Consider the following 22053-nt stretch of genomic DNA (forward strand, 5'->3'; position numbering starts at 1 on the left):
TTTTTTTTCTAGTTTTCTGACTTTTTTTCCTTTTTTTCAAGTTTTTTTCAAATGAAATTTTTTCTTTTAAAAAATTGATAAAAACATATATTTTTAAGGTAAAACTGTCGGGAAAATTATTTATTTTGCAGAGAAAATTTTAAAAAATTTAAAAAAAAAGAAAAAAAAAGTTGAAAGCATAATTGGGAATTCCTGGGGGAGTATAATATTTACAAAAATTTTTTCACAAAAAAATACATGTTTTTTTACAATTTTTTTTTGTACAACAATTGGAAAAAAGCTAGACGTTTTGCGCTAATTGAGGTGAAAATTTATACAATTATCGATTTTTTTTTAAATGTTGGGGACAAATTCCGAAAAAATTTTAGGCTCTCGAGCGGAGATGGGCTCTGTGGAGCCCACGCTTGTGGTGCCAATCGTCGAATTTTGTGCTTGTCGATGGCTTGCGAGTTGGTTTTGGTGACGATGGTTCTGGAAATTTGAAAAAATTGAGAATTTGCAAAAGTTTAAAAATTTTCTTATAAATTGGAATTTGGCTCACCGAGAGCTTCAATTTAAGTACAATCATGACCTACTTTGTTCAAAGTCGGAAAACTTGGGTCCCGCCGCGAAAATTTCCGGGTTACGGTAGGTTTTCGCGGCAGGACCCAAAATTGGTCATGATTATACTTAAATTGAAGGTACGGAAGAGGTGAATTCGAATTTTTGACTTGAAAATTGGAGAACAAAAATCGTAAAAAAAATTTTTTTTAATTTTCAAAAAAAAACAAATACTCACGATAACTTTGCACTTTGCATGGAAGTGGAGTTTTATAGGCAATATGTTTTCTGCGGGGTGTGAACTTGGAGAAGTGACGAGAATCGCATTGATCAGTTGGTTTTGAGACGGTTCTCATAGATTGACTGGCTTTCTGAAAAATAATTTCTTGCAAAAATTTATAAATGGGCTTTAAAGTTAAGTTTTCATGCGAATTGCAAAAAAAATTTTAAAAATTGACCTAAATTTGATAATTTTGAGATTTTCGCGGCGAGACCCAAAATTTTCTTAGAGTATCGTTTTTGAATTAGTATTTAACTCATCAAGAGCTGAGCTTCAATTTGGGTATAATCATGGCTGGATTTGGATAATTTTTAAAAAAAGTGGGGTCTCGCCACGAAAATTGAGCAAAGTAGGTCATGATTATACTTAAATTGAAGCACTCAGTGAGCTGAATTTAAATATTCAACTGAAATTATGGAGAAATTCAGAATAAAGTCTTGAAAAATTTTTTAAATTTTGTAAATCTAAAAATAAAATTTGAAATTCCTTCTAAAATTTTAGACAAAAATTATATTTTTTCAGTTTTACTTATTGAATTTGATTATAACTTACCGAGAGCTTCAATTTAAGTATTGTCATGACTAGGTTTGGTTAATTTTGAAAAAAATCGGGTCTCGCCACGAGGTTACTGTAGGTACCCTAAATGTTCAATCTCAAGCAAAGTGGGTCATGATTGTACTTAAATCAAAGCTCTCAGTAAGCTAAATTCAAATATTAAATTAAAATCATGAAGAAATTCAAAATAAACTCTTAAAAAATTTTTAAAAAAATTTGAAAATCTAAAAATAAAATTTGAAATTCCTTCTAAAATTTTAGACAAAAATCTTTTTTTTCAGTTTTACTTATTGAATGTGACTATAATTTACCGTTAGCTTCAATTTAAGTATAATCATGGCTAGGTTTGGTTAATTTTGAAAAAAAATCGGGTCTCGCCACGAGGTTACTGTAGGTACCCTAAATTTTCAAACTTGAGCAAAGTGGGTCATGATTGTACTTAAATTGAAGCTCTCAGTGAGCTAAATTTAAATCTTCAACTGAAATTATGGAGAAATTCAGAATAAAGTCTTGAAAGATTAAAAAAAATTTTGAAAATCTAAAAATAAAATTTGAAATTCCTTCTAAAATTTTAGACAAAAATCTTTTTTTTCAGTTTTACTTATTGAATGTGACTATAATTTACCGTTAGCTTCAATTTAAGTATAATCATGGCTAGGTTTGGTTAATTTTGAAAAAAAATCGGGTCTCGCCACGAGGTTACTGTAGGTACCCTAAATTTTCAAACTTGAGCAAAGTGGGTCATGATTGTACTTAAATTGAAGCTCTCAGTGAGCTAAATTTAAATCTTCAACTGAAATTATGGAGAAATTCAGAATAAAGTCTTGAAAGATTAAAAAAAATTTTGAAAATCTAAAAATAAAATTTGAAATTCCTTCTAAAATTTTAGACAAAAATCTTTTTTTTCAGTTTTACTTATTGAATGTGACTATAATTTACCGTTAGCTTCAATTTAAGTATAATCATTGCTAGGTTTGGTTAATTTTGAAAAAAAAATCGGGTCTCGCCACGAGGTTACTGTAGGTACCCTAAATTTTCAAACTTGAGCAAAGTAGGTCATGATTGTACTTAAATCAAAGCTTCCAACTGGTTGAATTCGAATTTTCTAATTAAACTTTGAAAAATTTAAAACAATTTTAATTTTTGTCGAATTTTGGGGGGTTTTCCCCGACATACCTTTCCACAAATTTGTGCTCTTTGTGGTTTTCTATAGGACACCAGTGTTGGCTTGTAAATAACCGCTGGCAGGTTCTTCTGACAAGTCCACTTGGACTCGTTGACGTGTACAAGGCATGGCTGATGACGTGGCACGTGACGTTGCAGACGTCTGCGTGGCGAGAATGGAGCCGGTGGGATTGGAGCCAGAGCTCTACACTTTGGCTCATTATCGATTGGGAAAAATGCAGGTAAAATTGTGGTTTCGTTATCCCAATTGAGCACTAGATCTACGCTTTTTTCAGAAAATTTCAAAATTTTTGGCGTCTGGATTTGGACTTCCACTTCGGATTGCATTTTCCAAGTGTGAGTGTTGTTGGTAAAGATATCAAGAATTTCAAAGGATCTTATCGGTTTAGAGGCCTTTGGGCGGCGTAAAATATCCCGCAGCATGTGCAAATGCTTCTTCTTGTCGGACAACGGGGCCTGAAACAAAATTTTAAAATTTTCAGTTAAGAAATTTGAATTCCTTATGCCAAGAGCTTCAATTTAAGTATAATCACGACTAGGTTATGTCCAATTTGAGTTTTCCTGTTGAAACTACAGAAACCCGGGAGATTTCGTGGCGGGACCCAACTTTATTTTTCTCCCAACATTATGAACTCAAAGTAAGTCAATCATATACGTAAATTGAAGCACTCGGTTCATATAGAAAACTTTCAAAAATGGAAATTTCTAAAAAAAAATTTGGGTCTCACCACGAAAACTTTAAAACCCCTCTAACTCTGTCAGTTTTTGAGATTTTTTCATGATTTTTGAAGTAGATCGTTTGAAATTTTTTAGTAGATTGAAAATAAATTATAATTATAAATAAACAGATGTTTTTTTATGGAAACTTTTGCGAAAATTGGGTCTCGAAGCGAATATCTTAAACTAGTCGTATCGTTAAGTTTTTTTTCAAACTCTAGTCAAAACATGATTATACTCAATTTGGAGTAAACTCAGTGGTTGTAGTGTAAATTTGTAAAAAAAAAAATCAAAAACTTCAAGGTTTTGGGAAATTTTTGGCACTTTTAAAAAATAAATTTTATTCACAAATTTGAACAGAGCTTGCGAAAAAATTTGATTTGAGTATAATCATGACCTAGTTGCTCAAATTTGGAAAACCAGGGTCCCACCACGAAAACTCTAGGGTTACTGTAGGTTTTCGTGGCGAGACCCAAAATGAACGGAATCTAGCCATGTTTATACTTATTTTAAAGCTCTTAGCATGCTGAATTCAAATTATCAAAATATGACAATTTTAGAAAATCTGAAATTCGGAAAATTTCGGGTCTCGAAGCGAAAATCGGTAAAATCTTTAAACCCCTCTATATATAGATTGTTCAATTTGTTAGATTGAAGGCTCTAAATACATTTTTTTTAAAAACCATAATTTTTTTTGCCGTATTTCATCACATACTTTTCTCATTGCCGGCTTCACAAACTCCTTCCACACGTCGCTCCTCTTCTCGGAGTTCTGGCGCTGCAGGCCAAAATCTTCCGGGAAAGCTGGAACTTCGAAGAGGTAATCACTTGGAACTGGACGTGGATGAGATTGTGCCAACATCCAAGATGTGAAAAGATCCGCGACTGGGAACATGACAAGGAACATTGTGGAGAAGATTAGGATTCGGGGAAAGCCCAGGATTGGGGAGTTGTCTGAATTAAAAAAAAATTTTTTGAAATTAATTAGTTAGTTGTTTTTTTCTTAAAATTAAACAGCTTTTTCAAGTTAGTTAGTCAAAAAAAAAATCAACTTAAAATTTTAAAAATTGACAGTGATACATCGATTTTAAGATTTTCGCATCGAGACCCTAAAATTACAGTTTTTCACAAGAAAATTCCAAATCAGCTCGCCAAGAGCTTTTACCTAAGTATAATCATGACGAGATTACTTCAATTTTAAAAAAAGTTGGGTCTCGCCACGAAAACCTACAGTAACCAGGGAGCTTTCGTGGCGGGACCCAATTTTTTTAAACTTGAGCAAAGTAGGTCATGTTTATACTTAACTCAAAGCTCTTGATCAGCAGAATTACATAGTTTTCGAGATGTTTTGAAAAATTGGGTCTCGAAGCGAAAATCTGAAAATTCGAGACCCAAAATCTATCAAAACTTCGATTTTTGCATTTTTCGTTTAGAAAATTGAATTCAGTTTACCGAGAGATTCAATTTAAGTAAAGTTCTTACTAGGTTCTCTCAAATTTGAAAAAAGAAATGGTTCTCGCCACGAAAACCTACAGTAACCTGGGGTGTTTTCGTGATGGGACCAAATTTTTTGAAACTTGAGCAAAGTAGGTCATTTTTATACTTAAATTGAAGCTCTCAAGGTATCGAAATCAAATTGTTTAGTAAAAAATACTGAAAGATAAAAAGTTTAAGAAATTTTGACAAAATGGGTCTCGAAGCGAAAATTTTCTAAACCCTCGTATTTCAGTCAATGTTTCACGTCTTGGGCCGATTTTTTTGCTGAAAATTGCTCTCACCCTGTGGCTCCTCATCCATCCACTCTTCGTCCTCCTTGCATTTGATAGCCGCCTCAATTTCCTCACTGGAAATGAGATCCTCATCATCTTCAGACTCCGATGCCACGTCATCGAGGTCGGAATCCTCAGAGTCTTCAGAATTTTCAGATTCAGAGTCATTTTCGATTGCTCCTTCTTCCTCCACTTCATCTTCACCCTCATTATCAGAATTTTCCAGAATTTCAGCTGCAGCCCCCTCCTCGGCTTCTTCCTCCTCGGGCTCAGAGATTTCGGATTCCGATTCGGATAGGGAGTCGGAGTCGGAGTCGGAATCAGAGTCTGAGAAAGACTTTTCTGAAGCTGTATCATCATCGTCAGAGCTTGGCGGCTCCTCAACAATTGGCTCAGGCTCCGCCGCCTCGTTGTCGGTGGAGTTTAGGGAGAAGTCATCGTCCAGGCGGTCTGTAATATCTTTTTTTCGGTTTTTTTGTAGTTTTGAGAACTAAATCAAGTAGCTTCCCAAATTTGGCACATTTTGCAAAAAACATTTTCAAAAAATCTCTCGAATTAAGCTAGATTTCAGGTTTTCCCGTCGAGACCCAATTTTTTTTCGAAAATTTCGAATATCTAAGATTTTTGATTAGCGAAATTGAACTCAGCTTGCCAAGAGCTTTGAATCAAGTTTAACCACACCAATTTCCATGTAATTCAAAAAAAAATTGGGTCACGAAAACCGGGATTATCGTGTTGGGACCCAATTTTGTTCAGAATTGGACAACGGTAGTCATGATTATATTTAAATTGAAGCACTCGGCGAGCCTAATTCAATTTTCAAATTAAAAACTTTAAAAAGTTGAAATTTAGTGAACAGTTTGGGTCTCACCGCGAAAACTTAAAAACCCCTCTAACTCTGTCAGTTTTTGAGATTTTTTCATGATTTTTGGGTAGATCATTCAAAATTTTGTTACGTTTTTGAAAATAAAGTTTATTGAATAAAACATGGATTTTAAGAAAAATAAATTACCTTCCTCCACAAGAGACCACGAGTCGGTGGACGTCTCACTGTCACGACGCTCTCGTCGGGACATTATCGATCAGTTGGGATTTATGGGGAGAATTTAATTACCCAAGTAGTTGATTTATCTGAATTTACAAGAATTGAAATTATTGAGAAACCGTGTTGAGAAAAAAATCGGAAAAAAAAGAAAAAAATCTGAATTTTGAAAAAAGTAGTTCTGAAAAAGTAACCGTATCTTAAAAGGAGGCGGAGCTAAAAAGTTGTTCACTAAAAATTTGTTGGAAAATATTTGGTCAATAAACTTTCAGTTTACAACACTTTTGAGTGGTGCGCCTTTAAACTTTGGCACTTTTTTTTCCAAATTTTTTTGTTTAAATTTGTTTTTTGAAAAACTGACATAACTCCAAAGTGAACAGAGCTAGAAGCAAGTAGTCAATTAACAAATTGTAGAAAAAATATTTTCCAACAGTCTGCTAGTTAACAAATATTTCCTAGCTCCGCCCACTGTCGAGCAATGCGCCTTTAAACTCTGCCAAAATGATTAAAAATAAGTGAAAATAATCGAAAATCAGCGCGGCAGTAAAGCCATTTATAGCCGATTTTTGGCGGGAAAAAGCAGTGTAACATTGAGAAAACTGCGCAGTACAAGAGTAAATGGGTCATATGACTGTTGGCAGCTAGCTGCTGGTAGGAGAAAGACAGAGAAAGGTCATTCTTCGTAGTGGCAGCTGTAGAAGGCGGGAGAGGGGGGGGGGGGGGGGAAGGGGGATGGAGACCAGTTTGAAGGGCAGCTAGAAGCTGTCAGACTAGTGAAAGGGTCACATGGGGGGGGGAGAAAAATCAGGTGATGATTCTAGAGAAAAAGGTCATGACAATGGAACTGTCGAATTTAGTTTGGAGACAATTTTTTTTTGGGAACAATGGGTGTGTTGCAATGTGTTCTGAACTTAAAGGCGCATATCTCGGAAATGGGCGGGGTTTGGGAATCGTTTTTTTGTGAAAAAAAATTGACGTTTGACAACTTTTTTCTAGCTTTACGGAATTCTGAGATTTTCAGAGTTTCGTGAAGTAAAGAAAAATCAAAAGCAGGAGAAGCCAAGTTTAAAGGCGCATGGCTCGAAAGTGGGTGGAGCTGAGGTAAAAGTGAAAATTAACAAATTGTTGGAAATTTTGTAATAAATGATTTGTTAGTTGATAACTTTTTTTGAGCTGTGCATTTTTTTGGAGATATATGCGTTTGACAAAAATTTTGTCACAAAAGTGAAAAAAGTTTAAAAGTTTAAAGGCGCATATCTCATGTGTTAAATTGTTGGAAAATATTTTATTAACAATCTGTTAGTTGATAACTTTTTTTCTGATTTTGCCCATTTAGGAGATATTTGGAATTTCATGAGGGATAGAAAAACCACAGGCAGGAGATTCTGAGTTTAAAGGCGCACATCTCTAAAGTGGGTGGAGCTACAAAAAAGTTATCAACTAGCAAAATAATATTCAAATATTTTTCTGCATTTTGTAAGTTGGCAACTTTTTTCTAGCGTTCCTCTACGTGGAGTTACGTGCGTTCAAAATGTTTGCGGCGGGAGGGGAGAGGCTGTCTGGTAGCTAGCAAAACTCAACGAAATTAATTTTTTTTTCGAGATTACTCATCTTGAAGATGTGGGTGTCTAAATTCTTCAATTTTTTTTTTTGAAAAAAAAAATGATATATCAACTATACAAATCTAATGTAAAACGAAAATATTTTCATGACCTGTTTATTTTTTTTAAATCGATCTAAAAAAGTCAACTATAGAAGAAAAAAACAAGAAGGATGGTCAGTACACAGTTGAGATGGTCTGGGGGCCCCCTATAGATCAAAACATAAACAACTGGAGGAAGAAAAATAGTGTGATGATGGGAGAACACGGCAATATAATGTGGACGACGGCGGGAAAGTCATATGACACTTTTTTGTGATGACAGGGGAGGGGGAGGAGGTCGAAAATTAAATCGCGGATATCGAAAAAGTGAGTGGTGATATGGAAAATTGATAGTTTTGAGGTGGTAGATCACAAAATTTGCAACAATTTGATAGTTGGCATATTTTCTGTAGCTCCGCCCACTTTTGAGATATGTGCCTTTGAATTATGCACGTTTTGGACACAAAATTCAGAATTTCACGTTTAATTGAAAGGCGCTCTTCTCAAAAGTGGGCGGAGCTAGAGCAAAATTGCTATTTAACAAATTGTAGAAAAATATTTGATTATTAGTTTTTTTGTTTGAAAAATTATTCAGCTCCGCCCATTTTGGAGTTATGCGCCTTTATACCTGCGCCTTTAAACCTGGCCAGTCCTCATTTTCGAGCAGAAAAAAAAAAATTAAAGGCACATAACCAAGAAATGGGCGGAGCTAGAGAAAAGTTGCTATTTAACAAATTATTCAAAAAAATTGTGGAAAAATTTTTTGCTAGTTGACAAATTTTAAATAGCTCCACTAGTTTTTGAGATATCCCATTTTTTCAAATTTTTCAAATTTGCCAACAAAAAAAATTCAGAAAAAAAGAGGAAAATTGTCACCTGACAAATAGTAGAAAAATATTTGAATATTATTTTTTGAGCTATTAATTTTCACTAGCTCTACCCATTTCCAAAATATAGTATCTTAATAAGGCAAAAATAGTTTTTTTTTTAATTCCAAAAAATGAAGCCCGAAGAAAATCGACAACACTTTTTGCTCCAGTGAAGAAATTTGGTTTCTTTAATAAAGTATATCTCGAATATGGGCATAGCTATGCAAAAATTTCCAACTAACAAAATAATCTACACAAGTTTTCCAACATTTTCTCAGTTGCAACTTTTTTATTAGCTCCGCCCACTTCTAAGTTATGCGCCTTTAAACAAGACTCTCTGGAGCAAAATGTGATCTAACTATAAGTGCACACACATTGTACAAACTCTTTCCAAAACCATCGAAATACCTTTGGAAAGAGAAAAAAAAGTTCTTTTTTTCTTTTTTCCAGGCTCTCGAACCGGTCGTAGGGCGCCCGCGCGCTCAGTAAACATGTGAGGGATGAGGAGAGAGAGAAGAGACGCAGGTAGGAAAAGACACAAGAAAATGGTTGAAAAGTCATGTGAGTGTGAGGGTTCTTTGTGTCAATGTTTTAACTATATGCCAACACAGACTTTGGCATCACGGAAATATTATGTAAAGACGGGGGAGGGGGTTGAAAAGTTTAAAGGCGCATAACCAAGAAGTGGGCGGAGCTAGAGGAAAATTGTCAAGTAACAAATTGTTGAAAATTTTGTAAAAATTATTTTGATAGTTTTCAAATTTTTGATCACTCAACTGGTTTTTGAGATATTTGCAAGTTTTTGTAATTCTTTTTTTTTTTTTACTTGAAATGTATTTAAAAATAAAAAAGTTTAAAGGTGCATAACAAATTAGTGGGCGGAGCTAGAGAAAAATTTTCAACATAGAAATTGTTGGAAAATATTCAAATGTTACTTTGGCTGTTGACAAATTTTTGGCAACTCAAATGGTTTTTGAGATATCCCAATTTACAAATTTGCAAAAAAAAAAAAAAAAAAATTTCAGAAAAATGAACAAAACTTTAAAGGCGCATAACCAAGAAGTGGGTGGAGCTAGAAAAAAGTTGTCAACTAACGAATTGTTGGAATTTGTGTGGAAATTATTTTGTCAGTTGAAACATTTACAATAGATCCAATAGTTTTTGAGATATTTGCATGTTTTTGTAAAACTTTTTTTTGACTTAAAATAAATTTTAAAAAACGATAAAAAAAGTTTAAAGGCGCATAACCAATAAGTGGGCGGAGCTAGAGGAAAACTGTCAACACAGAAGTTGTTGGCAAATCTCTGATAACTCAAATGGTTTTCGAGATATCCAATTTACAAATTTGTCAAAAATTTTTTTTTTTTAATCCAAATTTTAAAGGTGCATAGCCAATAAGTGGGCGGAGCTAGTAGAAATCGCAAACTTGTAAAAAATTATTTTTTCGCTTCTTCAATTTTTGATAAAGCCCAATGTACAAATTGCCAATAAAATGGTTTTTTTTTCAAAGCACAAAAAAATTAAAGGCGCTCAACCAAGAAGTGGGCGGAGCTAACAAAAAGTTGTCAACTGAGAAAATGTTGGAAAATTTGTTTAGATTATTCTGTTAGTTGGCAATATTATTTTATCTTTGCCGATTTTTGAGATATGTGTCTTTAAATTTTTCAAATATCGTTTTTTTTTCAACAGAGCGAAATTGCTTTTTAATATAAAAAATTTACTCCGCCCATTTTTTGGCTTCTAGCTCTTGCGAACCGAAATTCAAAATCAAAAATTGTTGCTGGGGACCACAAAATGAATGAAAAATCCAAAAAAACCGCAAAAAAAAGAGCACAGCCGGCCGTGTGCTCTTTTCTCAACTCTCCAAGGCAGTCAGCTGAGCGCAATGGGAGGCGAATTGAGCCGTTTTCTCTCGCCACACTCTCTCATTTCTTCACACTATCTCGCTCCAAGGAAGAGCTGTGTGACGTCGCTGGAAACAGTGTGGCATCCGTTGGAGGCGCAGAGCCGCCGCCGCCGCGAATTGTTTCAAGTGACAGACAATGGCACCGGCTGCTGCTTGGGTGGGAGGAAGAAAGCGATCGGAAATCGGAGATTGATATTTTGAACTTAAAATTCTGGAAAACTATCAAAAATTTGAATTCAGAGAGTTCCATGGAGAAAACTTAAAATCACGTGGTGTCAGGCTGTCTCATTACGGTTTGATCTACAAAAAATGCGGGAATTTTTTCCAGAAAAATTGTGACGTCAGCACGCTCTTAACCATGCGAAATCAAATGAGATGTCTAAAAAGAAATTGTCCTTTTGAGCTAAAAATTACTCAATTTTTCACTGAAAACGTCCGAAATTTCAGACAAATTCCTTTTTCTGTTCGAAATTTGATTTTTTTTTCTATGTCAGAAAGCACATTTTCTAAAATTTTTTAATTCAACCAGTTGCAAGCACGCTCCAAGGAGAAAGCTTTAAAAACCTGCAATTTTCAACGAAATGTTTCAGGAAAAAAACTGAATAAACGAAGAAAATATATTATAATCTTGAATTTTCATCCGATTTTTCTTGAATTTCTACTATTTAAAAACGTTTTTAAAACCAGCAAAATCGATTGAAAATCCTTAAAACGTTTTCCAGTCGAGACCCGAGATACAAATTTCTGACATGCGCCTTAAGGCTTACTCACGCTCTTCTCGTCCGCCAATGCGCCAATGACTAATTTGCTGGCGCGTTTCTCGTGCTTTGCGCGTTTCTGAAAAGAAAAGAAAAAGAAAAAAAAAGCCAGAAAGCCCATTTCATTTTTTCATTTCTCCTAAAACCGTTTTTTTGGCAAACACTCATTGACTACCTTTCGGATCTTTGACTACCTTCCGAATTTAGAGAAAAAAACGATTTTCTAAATTTCTAAAACTCAAAATTGTAACGTCTGTTCAAAAGCTATACATACAATTTTAAATACAAATTGTAGAAAAAACACTTCGTGTCTAAAGATAGCGTAACGAAATTTCAGAAAAAATTTTAGACAAAATTTATAAATTTCAGTTCATTTTTTTACGTCAAAAAAATAGGGGAAAATAGTGGGAAAATAATAATTTTTTTACAAAAAAATGCAAATCAATTCCACATTCTAATGAGCCGTTAATTTGTCCAGTGTTCACGTATCGATCAAAGGATGCTGATAAGAATTCTGTACCCTCATTATTGAATGCCACTTCACGAACAGGAAGCTTATGTCCAGAGTATGTTCTGACAACTCGTTGACGATCATACACTTCCCATAGTTTAATCTTTGTGTCCATTGAGTAATCTACGGTTTCTTTCACTGAAAAATCATTGTTTTATTACACTGCAACTTTTTCCTCACGAGGGACGAGGAAAAGTGGTTTCTAGGCCACGGCCGAGGGGCCGACAAGTTTCAGCGGCCATTTATCTTGCTTTGTTTTCCGCCTGTTTTCTTTCGTTTTTCACCGATTTTTTTTGTTTTTTTCTTAATAAAACTGATAAATAAATATTTTGTGCAGATGCTAAAACACTTTCCAAGTAAAAAAATTATGTATTCAGTGGGCAAGCAGCGGTGAAAGTGGGCAATGTAAAATGATGGATTACGGGAATACACAACCTAAACTTTTTCTGAAACATGATACATATGCTGCTTAGATGCTGAAACTATTACCTGTACAGAGAGTGTAGATAGTTAGAGAGTGGCAGACATCCGGGACCCAAAGGGGAGGGGCGCGGGGAAGAGACGAAACGATTTACGAGGTGTCGGTTTACGGAGCATTTCTCTTGATTTTTTTTCTTTAGCGCAGACCGATTTTCTTCTAATTTCTGTTGTTTTTATCCATTTTTCTTCCTCTTTTTTTTGTTTTCTTGTAAAAAATAATTTTTTGAATAAAGATAATATGTTTTTAATGTGTTTTCTGTTTATTTTTTATGGAAAATTGAAAGGATACACCCTCACTAGCTTTTCTGCATTTTTAATCCCCTTTTTCAGCAATTTCAGGTAATTCGCCGGTTTTTTCATTTTATAAAGGTATGTTTAATTCTTATTTTATTTTTAAAAATCTAAATAAATTCTATTTTCAGTTATCCTCGCTCTTGGAACGATTATTCATCTGGCTGCGTCAGGAATTCTGGAAATGATTTTTTTAAAACAGGTTGGAATTTTTAAAGTGCCTATAAATCATAGTTTTCAAGACTTTTTTTTTTTCAATGCAAAAATTGATGGGAAAAGTAAACTTTGTCCGGAAAAGTTTTAAACTGGGAATTTATTTACAGGTGAAGCTCAGCTACGGTTGCAACTTGAGGATAACAGCTCCGAGACAACTCCATTGGCCGCAAAAGGAAATTTCAAGCAGTTTCCTTTAAGATTATTCAAAAATAAATAAATTTTTATTGAATATGTGACTTTCTTATGCTTATTTCATAGGACTTTTAATGGCCAAGAGTGAGCGCCTGAAAATTAGAAACACATGTAGCTGTCACGTCTACGTAGGAGTTCTCAGTCAGTCTATCAATTTTTCACACTTTGTGAAGTCTTCGTCGTACTCTTCGCTTTGTCCTTGGTTTGTAAATGTCTAGCGAACCGAAATATGCAAAAATCCGTGTAGATGGGAAACCACATGTTATCGAAAGAGCTCTTCTGTCGTCTCCCCAAAAACGTACGTTTGCAAAAAAGATTTATTAAAACCATAAAATACAGAAGAGCTTGATGATTGCTTCGAAGGATTCATCAATTTACCAGGCATTCCAACATCTCCAAGTGAAAAATTCTTCAAGGATGCCTGTGTGGGGACATCTTTCATCGGGAAAAATCAGTCGACTCTTGTGAAACCTGAAAGTTTAGAGGTACATAGGCGTGAAACAATAATATAATTTTTTCTTGAAATTAGAATATCTATGACAAGATGGCTCGAGAACAAGATGAAAGAGATCTGAATCTAGGGCGGGCAATCAGAACCTTGGAGCTGCTGACAAGGGATCAATGTGATGTTAAAGGAAAATATTCAAAGGATGATTTAGACGTTTCCATGGTTAATTATCTTTATGATCAAGTTGTTAATATAAAATCAGTGCTGGGAGAGCTTGCAAAAGGAACTATCTTCGATAACACCAACGATCTCGTAGCGTCGCTATTGGGAATTAGTTCTATAACAGTGTATCGCAAGAGAAAAAGGATTGGAGAAGAGAAACCTGAAAAAGAAAAGATTTCCAAGAAACAGCGAATTCTGAATATGGTAACAGATGAGCAACGCAAGGAGATTTTTGATCATGTGCAGGAATGCTTCAGAACTGACACAAATTTTACTTTATCAACTCTACTGGTTGATCTGAAGGAGAGGTTCAACTTCCAATATGGACGTTCATCACTCCACGATTTGCTCCGAGCAATGGATCTAGTTTACAAAGTCAAAACCTACAACCCAATGGTATCAGATAGAGTGGATATTGTAGCTTGGAGAGGACGGTATCTGAGGCAAATTTCAGAATTGAGAGAAGCTGGTGCCTATATCACGTTCTTTGATGAGACTTGGATTTATCACGGGATGGTCCGCAAGCATGGTTGGGACTTAAAAAACCATACGGCCTATGAACTTGCTCGTATTGGAAGTATGAGAAATCCGATTCCAGGCTTTGCCGCCGGTAGTGATAAAGGTGTTAGGGCAATTGTCCTAGCGGTTTTGACTCCATCGGGAATTCTAGAGGCCTCCATCGACGTGGTAACTTCGAAGCGTCCCGCTTCGGAACAGCTAGTTGATTATCACAAATCGATGGATTCTGAAATGTACTATAAGTATATGGAAAAGGTGCTTCCAGAAATTGTTGCAGCAGCTCCTCCAGGTCGGCAACCGGTGATGGTAATCGATAACTGTGCCATTCACAACCAAACGACGCTGAAGGCAAATAATTTTGAAAAAAAAGAGAAAGGGAGATTTTATTTAGCTCCCCACGAAAAGCTCCAAGAAGGAAGACATCACCAATTTTCTCAAAGATCAGGGAGTTGCAGTGGATCCTTCTCTTAAAAAAGATGAGCTATGGGATGAGGCCGACAGTTACATGAGAATGCATGGGGGTAGAAAGGCTTTGATGAAATACGAGGTCGATGAAATGGCTGCAAGGTTGGGAGTGCAAATCGTCAGACTTCCACCGTACCATTGTTGTCTCAATCCCATCGAGCTCATTTGGAACCAGCTGAAAAGCTTCCTGCGCAAGCATGGAAAATTTGACAGCAAACTGGAAACAGTAAGATCATTTTTACCAAATTGCTTTCAAATTTTCTGATATTAAGGTCCGTACTCAAGCGATTCAATTTCTTAAAAGCATCGACGAGGAAGCTGTGGCAAATATAATGGATCACGTTATGGATGCTGAGATTGACCTTAAGACTATTATGGATGCCGATTTTGAGCAAAATCTACGCGAGGATGAGATGGATTCGGGGGATGATGACATCAGTTTTTGATATTTTTCTTTTCAGTTCATCTCACCTCTGCAATCGACACATCGAACGCTGTTATTCTTCTAACTTTGTTTCCTGATCCTGAAAATAGAATTTATTTAGATTTTTTAAAATAAAATAAGAATTAAACATACCTTTATAAAATGAAAAAACCGGCGAATTACCTGAAACTGCTGAAAAAGGGGATTAAAAATGCAGAAAAGCTAGTGAGGGTGTATCCTTTCAATTTTCCATAAAAAATAAACAGAAAACACATTAAAAACATATTATCTTTATTCAAAAAATTATTTTTTACAAGAAAACAAAAAAAAGAGGAAGAAAAATGGATAAAAACAACAGAAATTAGAAGAAAATCGGTCTGCGCTAAAGAAAAAAAATCAAGAGAAATGCTCCGTAAACCGACACCTCGTAAATCGTTTCGTCTCTTCCCCGCGCCCCTCCCCTTTGGGTCCCGGATGTCTGCCACTCTCTAACTATCTACACTCTCTGTACAGGTAATACTTGATTTTCATAACGAGACCGCTGAAAAAGTTTTGAGGTTTTCAAAATTCAACTTTTTGTGCGAAAATCTCGACTTTTTCACCAAAAAAGTAGAATTTTGAAAAACTCAAAACTTTTTCAGCGGTCTCGTTATGAAAATCAGGTAATTTCAGCATCTAAGCAGCATATAGATCATGTTTCAGAAAAAGTTTAGATTGTGTATTCCCGTAATCCATCATTTTACAATTCCCACTTTCACCGCTACTTGCCCGCAGAATACACATTTTTTGACTTGGAAATCGTCTTGGCATCTGAAAAAAAAAATTATTTATCAGTTTTAATAAGAAAAAAAGGAAAAATCGGTGAAAAACGAAAGAAAACGCGCGGAAAACAAAGCAAGATAAATAGCCGCTGAAACTTGTCGGCCCCTCGGCCATGGCCATGGTTTCTAAACCACTTTTCCTCGTCCCTCGTGAGGAAAAAGTTGCAGTGTTATTGGGAGATTCAACATTTCAAGTGTAATATTGCGTTAGATATTCAAGATAATTTAGAAAAAATGAGCTGAAATTAGTTTTAAAGTTTTAAAAAATTCGAAAAGATGCACAAAATTTAAAAAATGGCTTATAGTTTTGGGAAGAAGTGAGCGATATTTCCCTAAAATCTTTGAAAATGTGTTTAATATTTCGTAAAGTAGTTGAATATAGCTGAAATTTTAAAAAATGATTCAAAATTGTTCAAAAACTGACAGAATAGTTTAAATGTTCAAAAAGTGGCTCAATTTAACTGAAAATTTTAAAAAATATTCTTAATTTTTAGAAAAAAGAGCTAAAACTATCTTAAATCTTTTCAAACATGATTTTAAAATTTTAAAATAAGAGCACAAAATTGCTAAAATAAGAAAAAGTTTGAAAGAAAAAAAGTCGAAATTCACTAAAATTAAAAGAATTTTTGTTGTTTTGTGTCGTTTTAGGTAAATTTTCAGTACACAAATTTGATTAAAATCTGCCGAAATCGCATAGTTCGACAAATTGCAGCTTAATTTTGCATTTTTCCTGAATTCTAAAGCGGTCTTCTTGGCTTTTTGGGCTCCTTTGAGCCAAATAATCAAGAATAAACTCGTACAATGAAGCGTGGAGCTCTCTTCAGCCATATGCTCACTATCCTCCTTCTCTTTCTTCAATCTTCTACTCTTTTCTTGACCCTTCTTCACAATTTCATCCATTTGTTTCTGAAGTTCTGGTGTTGGTTTTGCGACAGTCTTTTCATCAACATATCGACTCCATGGACCACTATATCCATCAATATCTGCCGAATCATCATTTCCAACGCGTTTTCTCTGCTCTCCACCAGTCTTTTTTGATTCAAAAAGTGAAACTCCTTTCTCGGCTTCTGCTTTTTTGACGTCTCCCACGAAGCGAGTTGTTCCGAATTGCTCTGATTTAAAATGATTCACTGGCCCAGATTCTGGCTTGAAGAGCTGATCAAATTTTGGATTTGATTTAATCTCTTTAGTCTTTGGATCGACAATCGCTACTTGTCGAATTGCACTTTTTGACTCAACGTCCGGAGCAGTGACGATGGCTCTTTCCAGCAATGCCGATGATTTCCCTTTTGCGATCTGATCCATACTGACGTCATTATCTGAGTGTTCACTGTCGCTATACGCTTGTAGCGCATCCATTTTTGATTTGTTTGAGTTGCTGAAAAAAAAAACAATTAAAAAAAATAATTTAAATTATTAAATTTAAATTTCACGTCTATTCTCGAGAAAACGGAGACATTTCTCATTTCAAATACAGAGAAAAACTACAACAAAAAATGGACAAATACCAGCCCCATTTGTGCAGTTTTGCCTATTTTTTGGTGTAATTAAGCAAACAATCGGTTCAAATTGAATTCATAGACTTTCACTCTTTGTTATCTCCATTAAAACACAGAAAAAACTATGAAAAATCACTCAAAAATACGAAAAATCGCCTAAAAATGCCGAAAAGCAAGAAATTAATTATTTGGTTGTCCGAGAGGATTACACACGAGGGGGCGCTCATTTGCGCGCGAAATTCAAATTAGATGAACGAAGAGATTTTTTTTGGCACTTTGAAGGCTCATAACTTCCACACATCGACTTGTAAGAGCATAGAGAATGTTTTTAAGCATAGTCTCAAATTTGACTACACCACCTTTAAAGTTTTTATCACCAGAAACCTGTAAATTTAATCTTAAAGCGCTCAAAACAATTTTCCAGTCGAGACCCGCTGCACAAATTCCTCATATGCGCCTTTAAAGCTTACTGTACATTCCATTTAATTTCTCATCGACTTTTCCAATTTCGCGCCCCGATTTTTATGCAAATTCGGCGCGTAAAAGTGCATTTTTTCTCAAATTTATTCGTTTTTCATTTTATTCAAATTTTTTATCACCAGAAACCTGTCAATTTTCCCGCAATCAATCACTTTTCCGCCATTTTCCTCAAAAATTCCTCCCAAAATGCATTTTCACTCTGTTTTTCTGGAAAAACCTGCACAGAAATTAGTACGTTCTCAAGTACACGTTGAGTTAGTCTCAAAAATTTCGCAATTTTTGAAGAATGGAGGAAATGAGGCAAAAAACAGGGCGGGGGTGCCATTTTTGTCAACAAAAATAGTGTTACGCCACTGGTTTTCGGTGTTTTATGTGTTTTTTCACGTGTTTTTTGGTGTGTTTTTATAGAAAAATGTGAAGTTTTCAGGGTTTTTTGTTATAAAAATAGACGATTTTCACTGTTAGAAATAAATAACGGAACAAATGCGCTTTTTTCTGGAAACATACGATCTCCCCTGTAGTTTTTGACTGAAAAGATCCCGCATTTCTTCAATTTTAACTGAAAAATCGATTTTCTCATCAAAAATCGAAAAATTGATTTTTTAAACAACAAAATTTGGGTAAAAATATCAATTTTTAAAAATTTCCAACGTTTTGTGGAAAAAAACATTTTCTCAAATTTTGAGGTAAATCAACCCAAAAAATCTGAAATTTTCAGTTAAAAAAATCAGTTTTCAGTTTCAAAACTGGAATTTTTCCCAAAAAGCTGAAAATTTCCAGTTTTTTTCACTGAAAACTTCAGAAATCTTTCAAATTTTCTGAATTTCACGTAAGAATGATAAATTTCAAACCAAAAATTGTCTCAAAAAGCTGTAAATTTGCAAATTTTTCACTCAAAATTTGCAAATTCACACCTTTAAAATATCTAATTTCACTGCAACTTTTTCCTCACGAGGGACGAGGAAAAGTGGTTTCTAGGCCATGACCGAGGGGCCGACAAGTTTCAGCGGCCATTCATCTTGCTTTGTTTTCCGCCTGTTTTCTTTCGTTTTTCACAGCTTTTTCCCGTTTTTTCTTATTAAAACTGATAAATAAATATTTTTTGCAGATGCTAAAACAATTTCCAAGTAAAAAAAGTGTATTCAGTGGGCAAGCAGCGGTGAAAGTGGTCAATGCAATATGATGGATTACGGGAATACAAAACCTAAACTTTTTCTGCTGAAACTACCTGATTTTCATAACGAGACCGCTGAAAAAGTTTTGAGGTTTCCAAAATTGAACTTTTTGTGCGAAAATCTCGACTTTTTCACCGAAAAAGTTGAATTTTGGAAACCTCAAAACTTTTTCAGCGGTCTCGTTATGAAAATCAGGTAGTTTCAGCATCTAAGCAGCATATGTATCATGTTTAAGAAAAAGTTTAGGTTTTGTATTCCCGTAATCCATCATATTACAATGCTCACTTTCACCGCTGCTTGCCCACTGAATACATAAATTTTTTCACTTGGAAATTGTTTTAGCATCTGCAAAAAGTATTTATTTATCAGTTTTATTAAGAAAAAAACGGGAAAAAGCTGTGAAAAACGAAAGAAAACAGGCGGAAAACAAAGCAAGATAAATGGCCGCTGAAACTTGTCGGCCCCTCGGCCATGGCCTAGAAACCACTTTTCCTCGTCCCTCGTGAGGAAAAAGCTGCAGTGAATTTTTCCAATTCCCCGCCTAAATGAAGTGTTCAATTTGATTAAAAAAGTGTCCCGTATCTCCCCCCTATTGACATATACACTCTTAATATCTCTGCGTCTCTCACTCTCTCACTCTTCATCCGATTTCTCTGCTACTCTCTTGTTTTTCCATACTCTCTCTCTCTCTCTCTCGAGTACCGCTCTTGTTTCTGTTCGACACAGACAGACTCTGGTGACTGACCTCTTTTTATTATTAGTTTTCTCCCGGTTTTTATCAATTTTAGGTAGAAAAATACCGATTTTTGATATGTTTTTTAGTGGAAATTCGAGAAAAATCGGCTGAAAAATGGTTTTTTTTTGAGGAAAAATCGCAAATTTCCATTTTTTAGCTCCGTTTTTTCGATATTTTGTCCAAAAATCACAAATTTCCATCCAAATTTTGTGATTTTTTGTATGCCAATTCAGTTTTTTTTTGCATAAAAACTGTAATTTTCAACCAGAAACCATTTTTTTTTCTCGGTTTTTATTAATTTTAGGTAGAAAAATACGTTTCTAACAGTTTTTCAGTGGAAAATCTAGAAAAATTGGAGAAAATTTTTAAAAAAAAATATTTTTTTCTCAATAAATCGAATTAAGGAAGTAATTTTTTCCTAAATTCCATTTTTAGGCCATTTTTTCGATAAATTTGAGGCGAAAAGTGGTTTTTCTGAAGTTTTTTTTCAGACTTTATGGGAAATTTGATTAAAAAAAGTGCTTTTTCAAGGTTTTTTCGAAATTTTAACAATTTTCGAGAAATTTGAGGCGAAAAAAGTGATTTTTAATTAAATTTCTCCGATTTTCCAGAGAAAAAGCTCAGAAAAACGTGATTTTTTAATGTTTTTCATTATATTTTTAAATAAAAACTCAATTTTCTCCTTAAAATTACGATTTTGCTCGAATTTTCCGGTAAAAACGGGCGGAAACTTTTAAATTTACAAAAATCAATAAAAATACCGTGTTTTTGTGTAGTTTTTCCCCCAATTATTTTTGTAAAAAGTAGAATTTTTCACTAAAAATTTGAAAAATTCAAACTTCCCGCCAGAAAACAAATGCAATTTTTTTCACATTCTGTTCCCATTTTCACAAGTGTTCTGACTCATAAAAAAATGCGCCAAAATGTTACACTTTTTCACTGCTGCAGCACACTAGTTTCCGCCCGTTTTTACCGGATTCGAGCAAAATCGTAATTTTAAGGAGAAAATTGAGTTTTTATTTAAAAAATATAATGAAAAACATTAAAAAATCACGTTTTTCTGAGTTTTTTCTCTAAAAAATCGGAGAAATTTAATGAAAAATCACTTTTTTCGCCTCAAATTTCTCGAAAATTGTTAAAATTTCGAAAAAAAACCTTGAAAAAGCACTTTTTTCATCAAATTTCCCATAAAGTCTGAAAAAAAACTTCAAATTTATCGAAAAAATGGCCTAAAAATGGAATTTAGGAAAAAAATTACTTCTTTAATTCGATTTATTGAGAAAAAAATATTTTTTTAAAAAAATTTTCTCCAATTTTTCTAGATTTTCCACTGAAAAACTGTTAGAAACGTATTTTCTACCTAAAATTAATAAAAACCGAGAAAAAAAAAATTGGGTTCTGGTTGAAAATTACAGTTTTTATGCAAAAAAAAAACTGAATTGGCATACAAAAAATCACAAAATTTGGATGGAAATTTGTGATTTTTTAACAAAATATCGAAAAAACGGAGCTAAAAATGGAAAAATTTGCGATTTTTACTTTAAAAATCCATTTTTCAGCCGATTTTTCTCGAATTTCCACGTAAAAATAGAGAAAAATAGTTTTTTTAAAATCAAATTTTGCCATTTTTACTCTAAAAATTCATCGAAAAACCGATTTTTTTCGAATTAATGCTCAAAAACGGCGAAACAATTTGAAAAATACAAATTTGATATTTTTGAGTGGAAATTCGAGAAAAATTGGCAAAAAAATGTATTTTTTTGATTTAAAATCGCAAATTTCCATTTCTGCCTTCTTATTTTTGATATTTTGTCCAATTTTTGTGGTTTATTTGTGCAAAAATTCACGGAAAAACAGTTTTCTGAGCAAATTTAAAATTTTTTGCGATTTTTTTACAAAAAATCCATTTTTCAGCCGATTTTTCTCGAATTTCCACGTAAAAATAGAGAAAAATAGTTTTTTTTTTAAATCAAATTTTGCCATTTTACTCTAAAAATTCAACGGAAAACCGATTTTTTTCAAATCAATGCTCAAAAACGGCGAAACAATTTGAAAAATACATATAACAACAGTTTTAAAAGCAAAATTTGTTATTTTTGAGTGGAAATTCGAGAAAAATTGGCTAAAAAATGTATTTTTTTGATTTAAAATCGCAAATTTCCATTTCTACCTTCTTATTTTTGATATTTTGTCCAATTTTTGTGGTTTTTTTGTGCAAAAATTCAATGTTTTTTTTTACAAAAACTTCAAAAAAAAAAAAAGAAAAAAATACTTTTATCGTCTCAATTCCTCTAATTTTCTCAATAAAAAT

The 22053-nt window shown here is 33.9% G+C and overlaps 3 protein-coding genes, 1 non-coding gene and 1 pseudogene across 6 annotated transcripts; 3 read left to right on the forward strand and 2 right to left on the reverse strand.

Moving 5' to 3' along the window:
* Nucleotides 1–101: 101 nt before the first annotated feature.
* On the reverse strand, nt 102–6179 carry Y54G2A.11 (TPR_REGION domain-containing protein). Of its 2 annotated transcripts, NM_001028317.6 has the most exons (6): nt 6059–6177; nt 5056–5496; nt 3993–4231; nt 2552–3016; nt 779–911; nt 102–471 (listed from the first exon to the last, which is right to left on the reverse strand). In NM_001028317.6, exons 1-6 carry the CDS (start codon nt 6120–6122, stop codon nt 365–367), a joined length of 1449 nt encoding a protein of 482 aa, NP_001023488.1. In that variant the 5' UTR covers nt 6123–6177; the 3' UTR covers nt 102–364. The 2 variants fall into 2 exon arrangements, with proteins under 2 accessions (NP_001023488.1, NP_001380095.1); NM_001392270.1 differs by having other exon boundaries at nt 106–471; nt 779–3016; nt 6059–6179.
* Nucleotides 6180–11609: 5430 nt separating this feature from the next.
* On the reverse strand, nt 11610–17230 carry Y54G2A.12 (WD_REPEATS_REGION domain-containing protein). The gene is made up of 2 exons (NM_067851.6): nt 16653–17230; nt 11610–11912 (listed from the first exon to the last, which is right to left on the reverse strand). The coding sequence occupies exons 1-2, from the start codon at nt 17209–17211 to the stop codon at nt 11647–11649; spliced, it is 825 nt and encodes a 274-aa protein (NP_500252.2). The 5' UTR covers nt 17212–17230; the 3' UTR covers nt 11610–11646.
* Y54G2A.72 (uncharacterized protein) lies at nt 12528–12958 on the forward strand (the record flags this gene model as incomplete). Its single annotated transcript, NM_001268312.2, has 3 exons — nt 12528–12623; nt 12677–12747; nt 12869–12958. Exons 2-3 carry the CDS (start codon nt 12730–12732, stop codon nt 12956–12958), a joined length of 108 nt encoding a protein of 35 aa, NP_001255241.1. The 5' UTR covers nt 12528–12623; nt 12677–12729.
* Nucleotides 13498–15053, forward strand: Y54G2A.42 (annotated as a pseudogene). The gene is made up of 3 exons: nt 13498–14490; nt 14534–14833; nt 14880–15053. Coding segments are annotated over exons 1-3 (1467 nt in total).
* A 598-nt stretch (nt 17231–17828) lies between the features above and the next one.
* On the forward strand, nt 17829–17849 carry 21ur-15059. Its single transcript, NR_052999.1, has one exon.
* The last annotated feature ends 4204 nt before the right edge of the window (nt 17850–22053 follow it).

Source organism: Caenorhabditis elegans, chromosome IV (assembly GCF_000002985.6).
Source record: "Caenorhabditis elegans chromosome IV".
NCBI classification, from domain to species: Eukaryota; Metazoa; Nematoda; class Chromadorea; order Rhabditida; family Rhabditidae; genus Caenorhabditis; species Caenorhabditis elegans.

Excerpts from the sequence above, each read along its gene's own strand:
- Y54G2A.11 (NM_001028317.6), bottom strand. The coding sequence starts at position 6,122 with ATGTCCCGACGAGAGCGTCGTGACAGTGAGACGTCCACCGACTCGTGG. Across the intron at positions 912-2,551 it reads GAGCACAAATTTGTGGAAAG|AAAGCCAGTCAATCTATGAG; the intron begins GTATGTCGGGGA and ends ATTATTTTTCAG. Across the intron at positions 472-778 it reads ATGCAAAGTGCAAAGTTATC|AACCATCGTCACCAAAACCA; the intron begins GTGAGTATTTGT and ends TCAAATTTCCAG.
- Y54G2A.12 (NM_067851.6), bottom strand. The coding sequence starts at position 17,211 with ATGGATGCGCTACAAGCGTATAGCGACAGTGAACACTCAGATAATGAC. Across the intron at positions 11,913-16,652 it reads AGAGAGCTCCACGCTTCATT|TGAAAGAAACCGTAGATTAC; the intron begins GTACGAGTTTAT and ends ATGATTTTTCAG.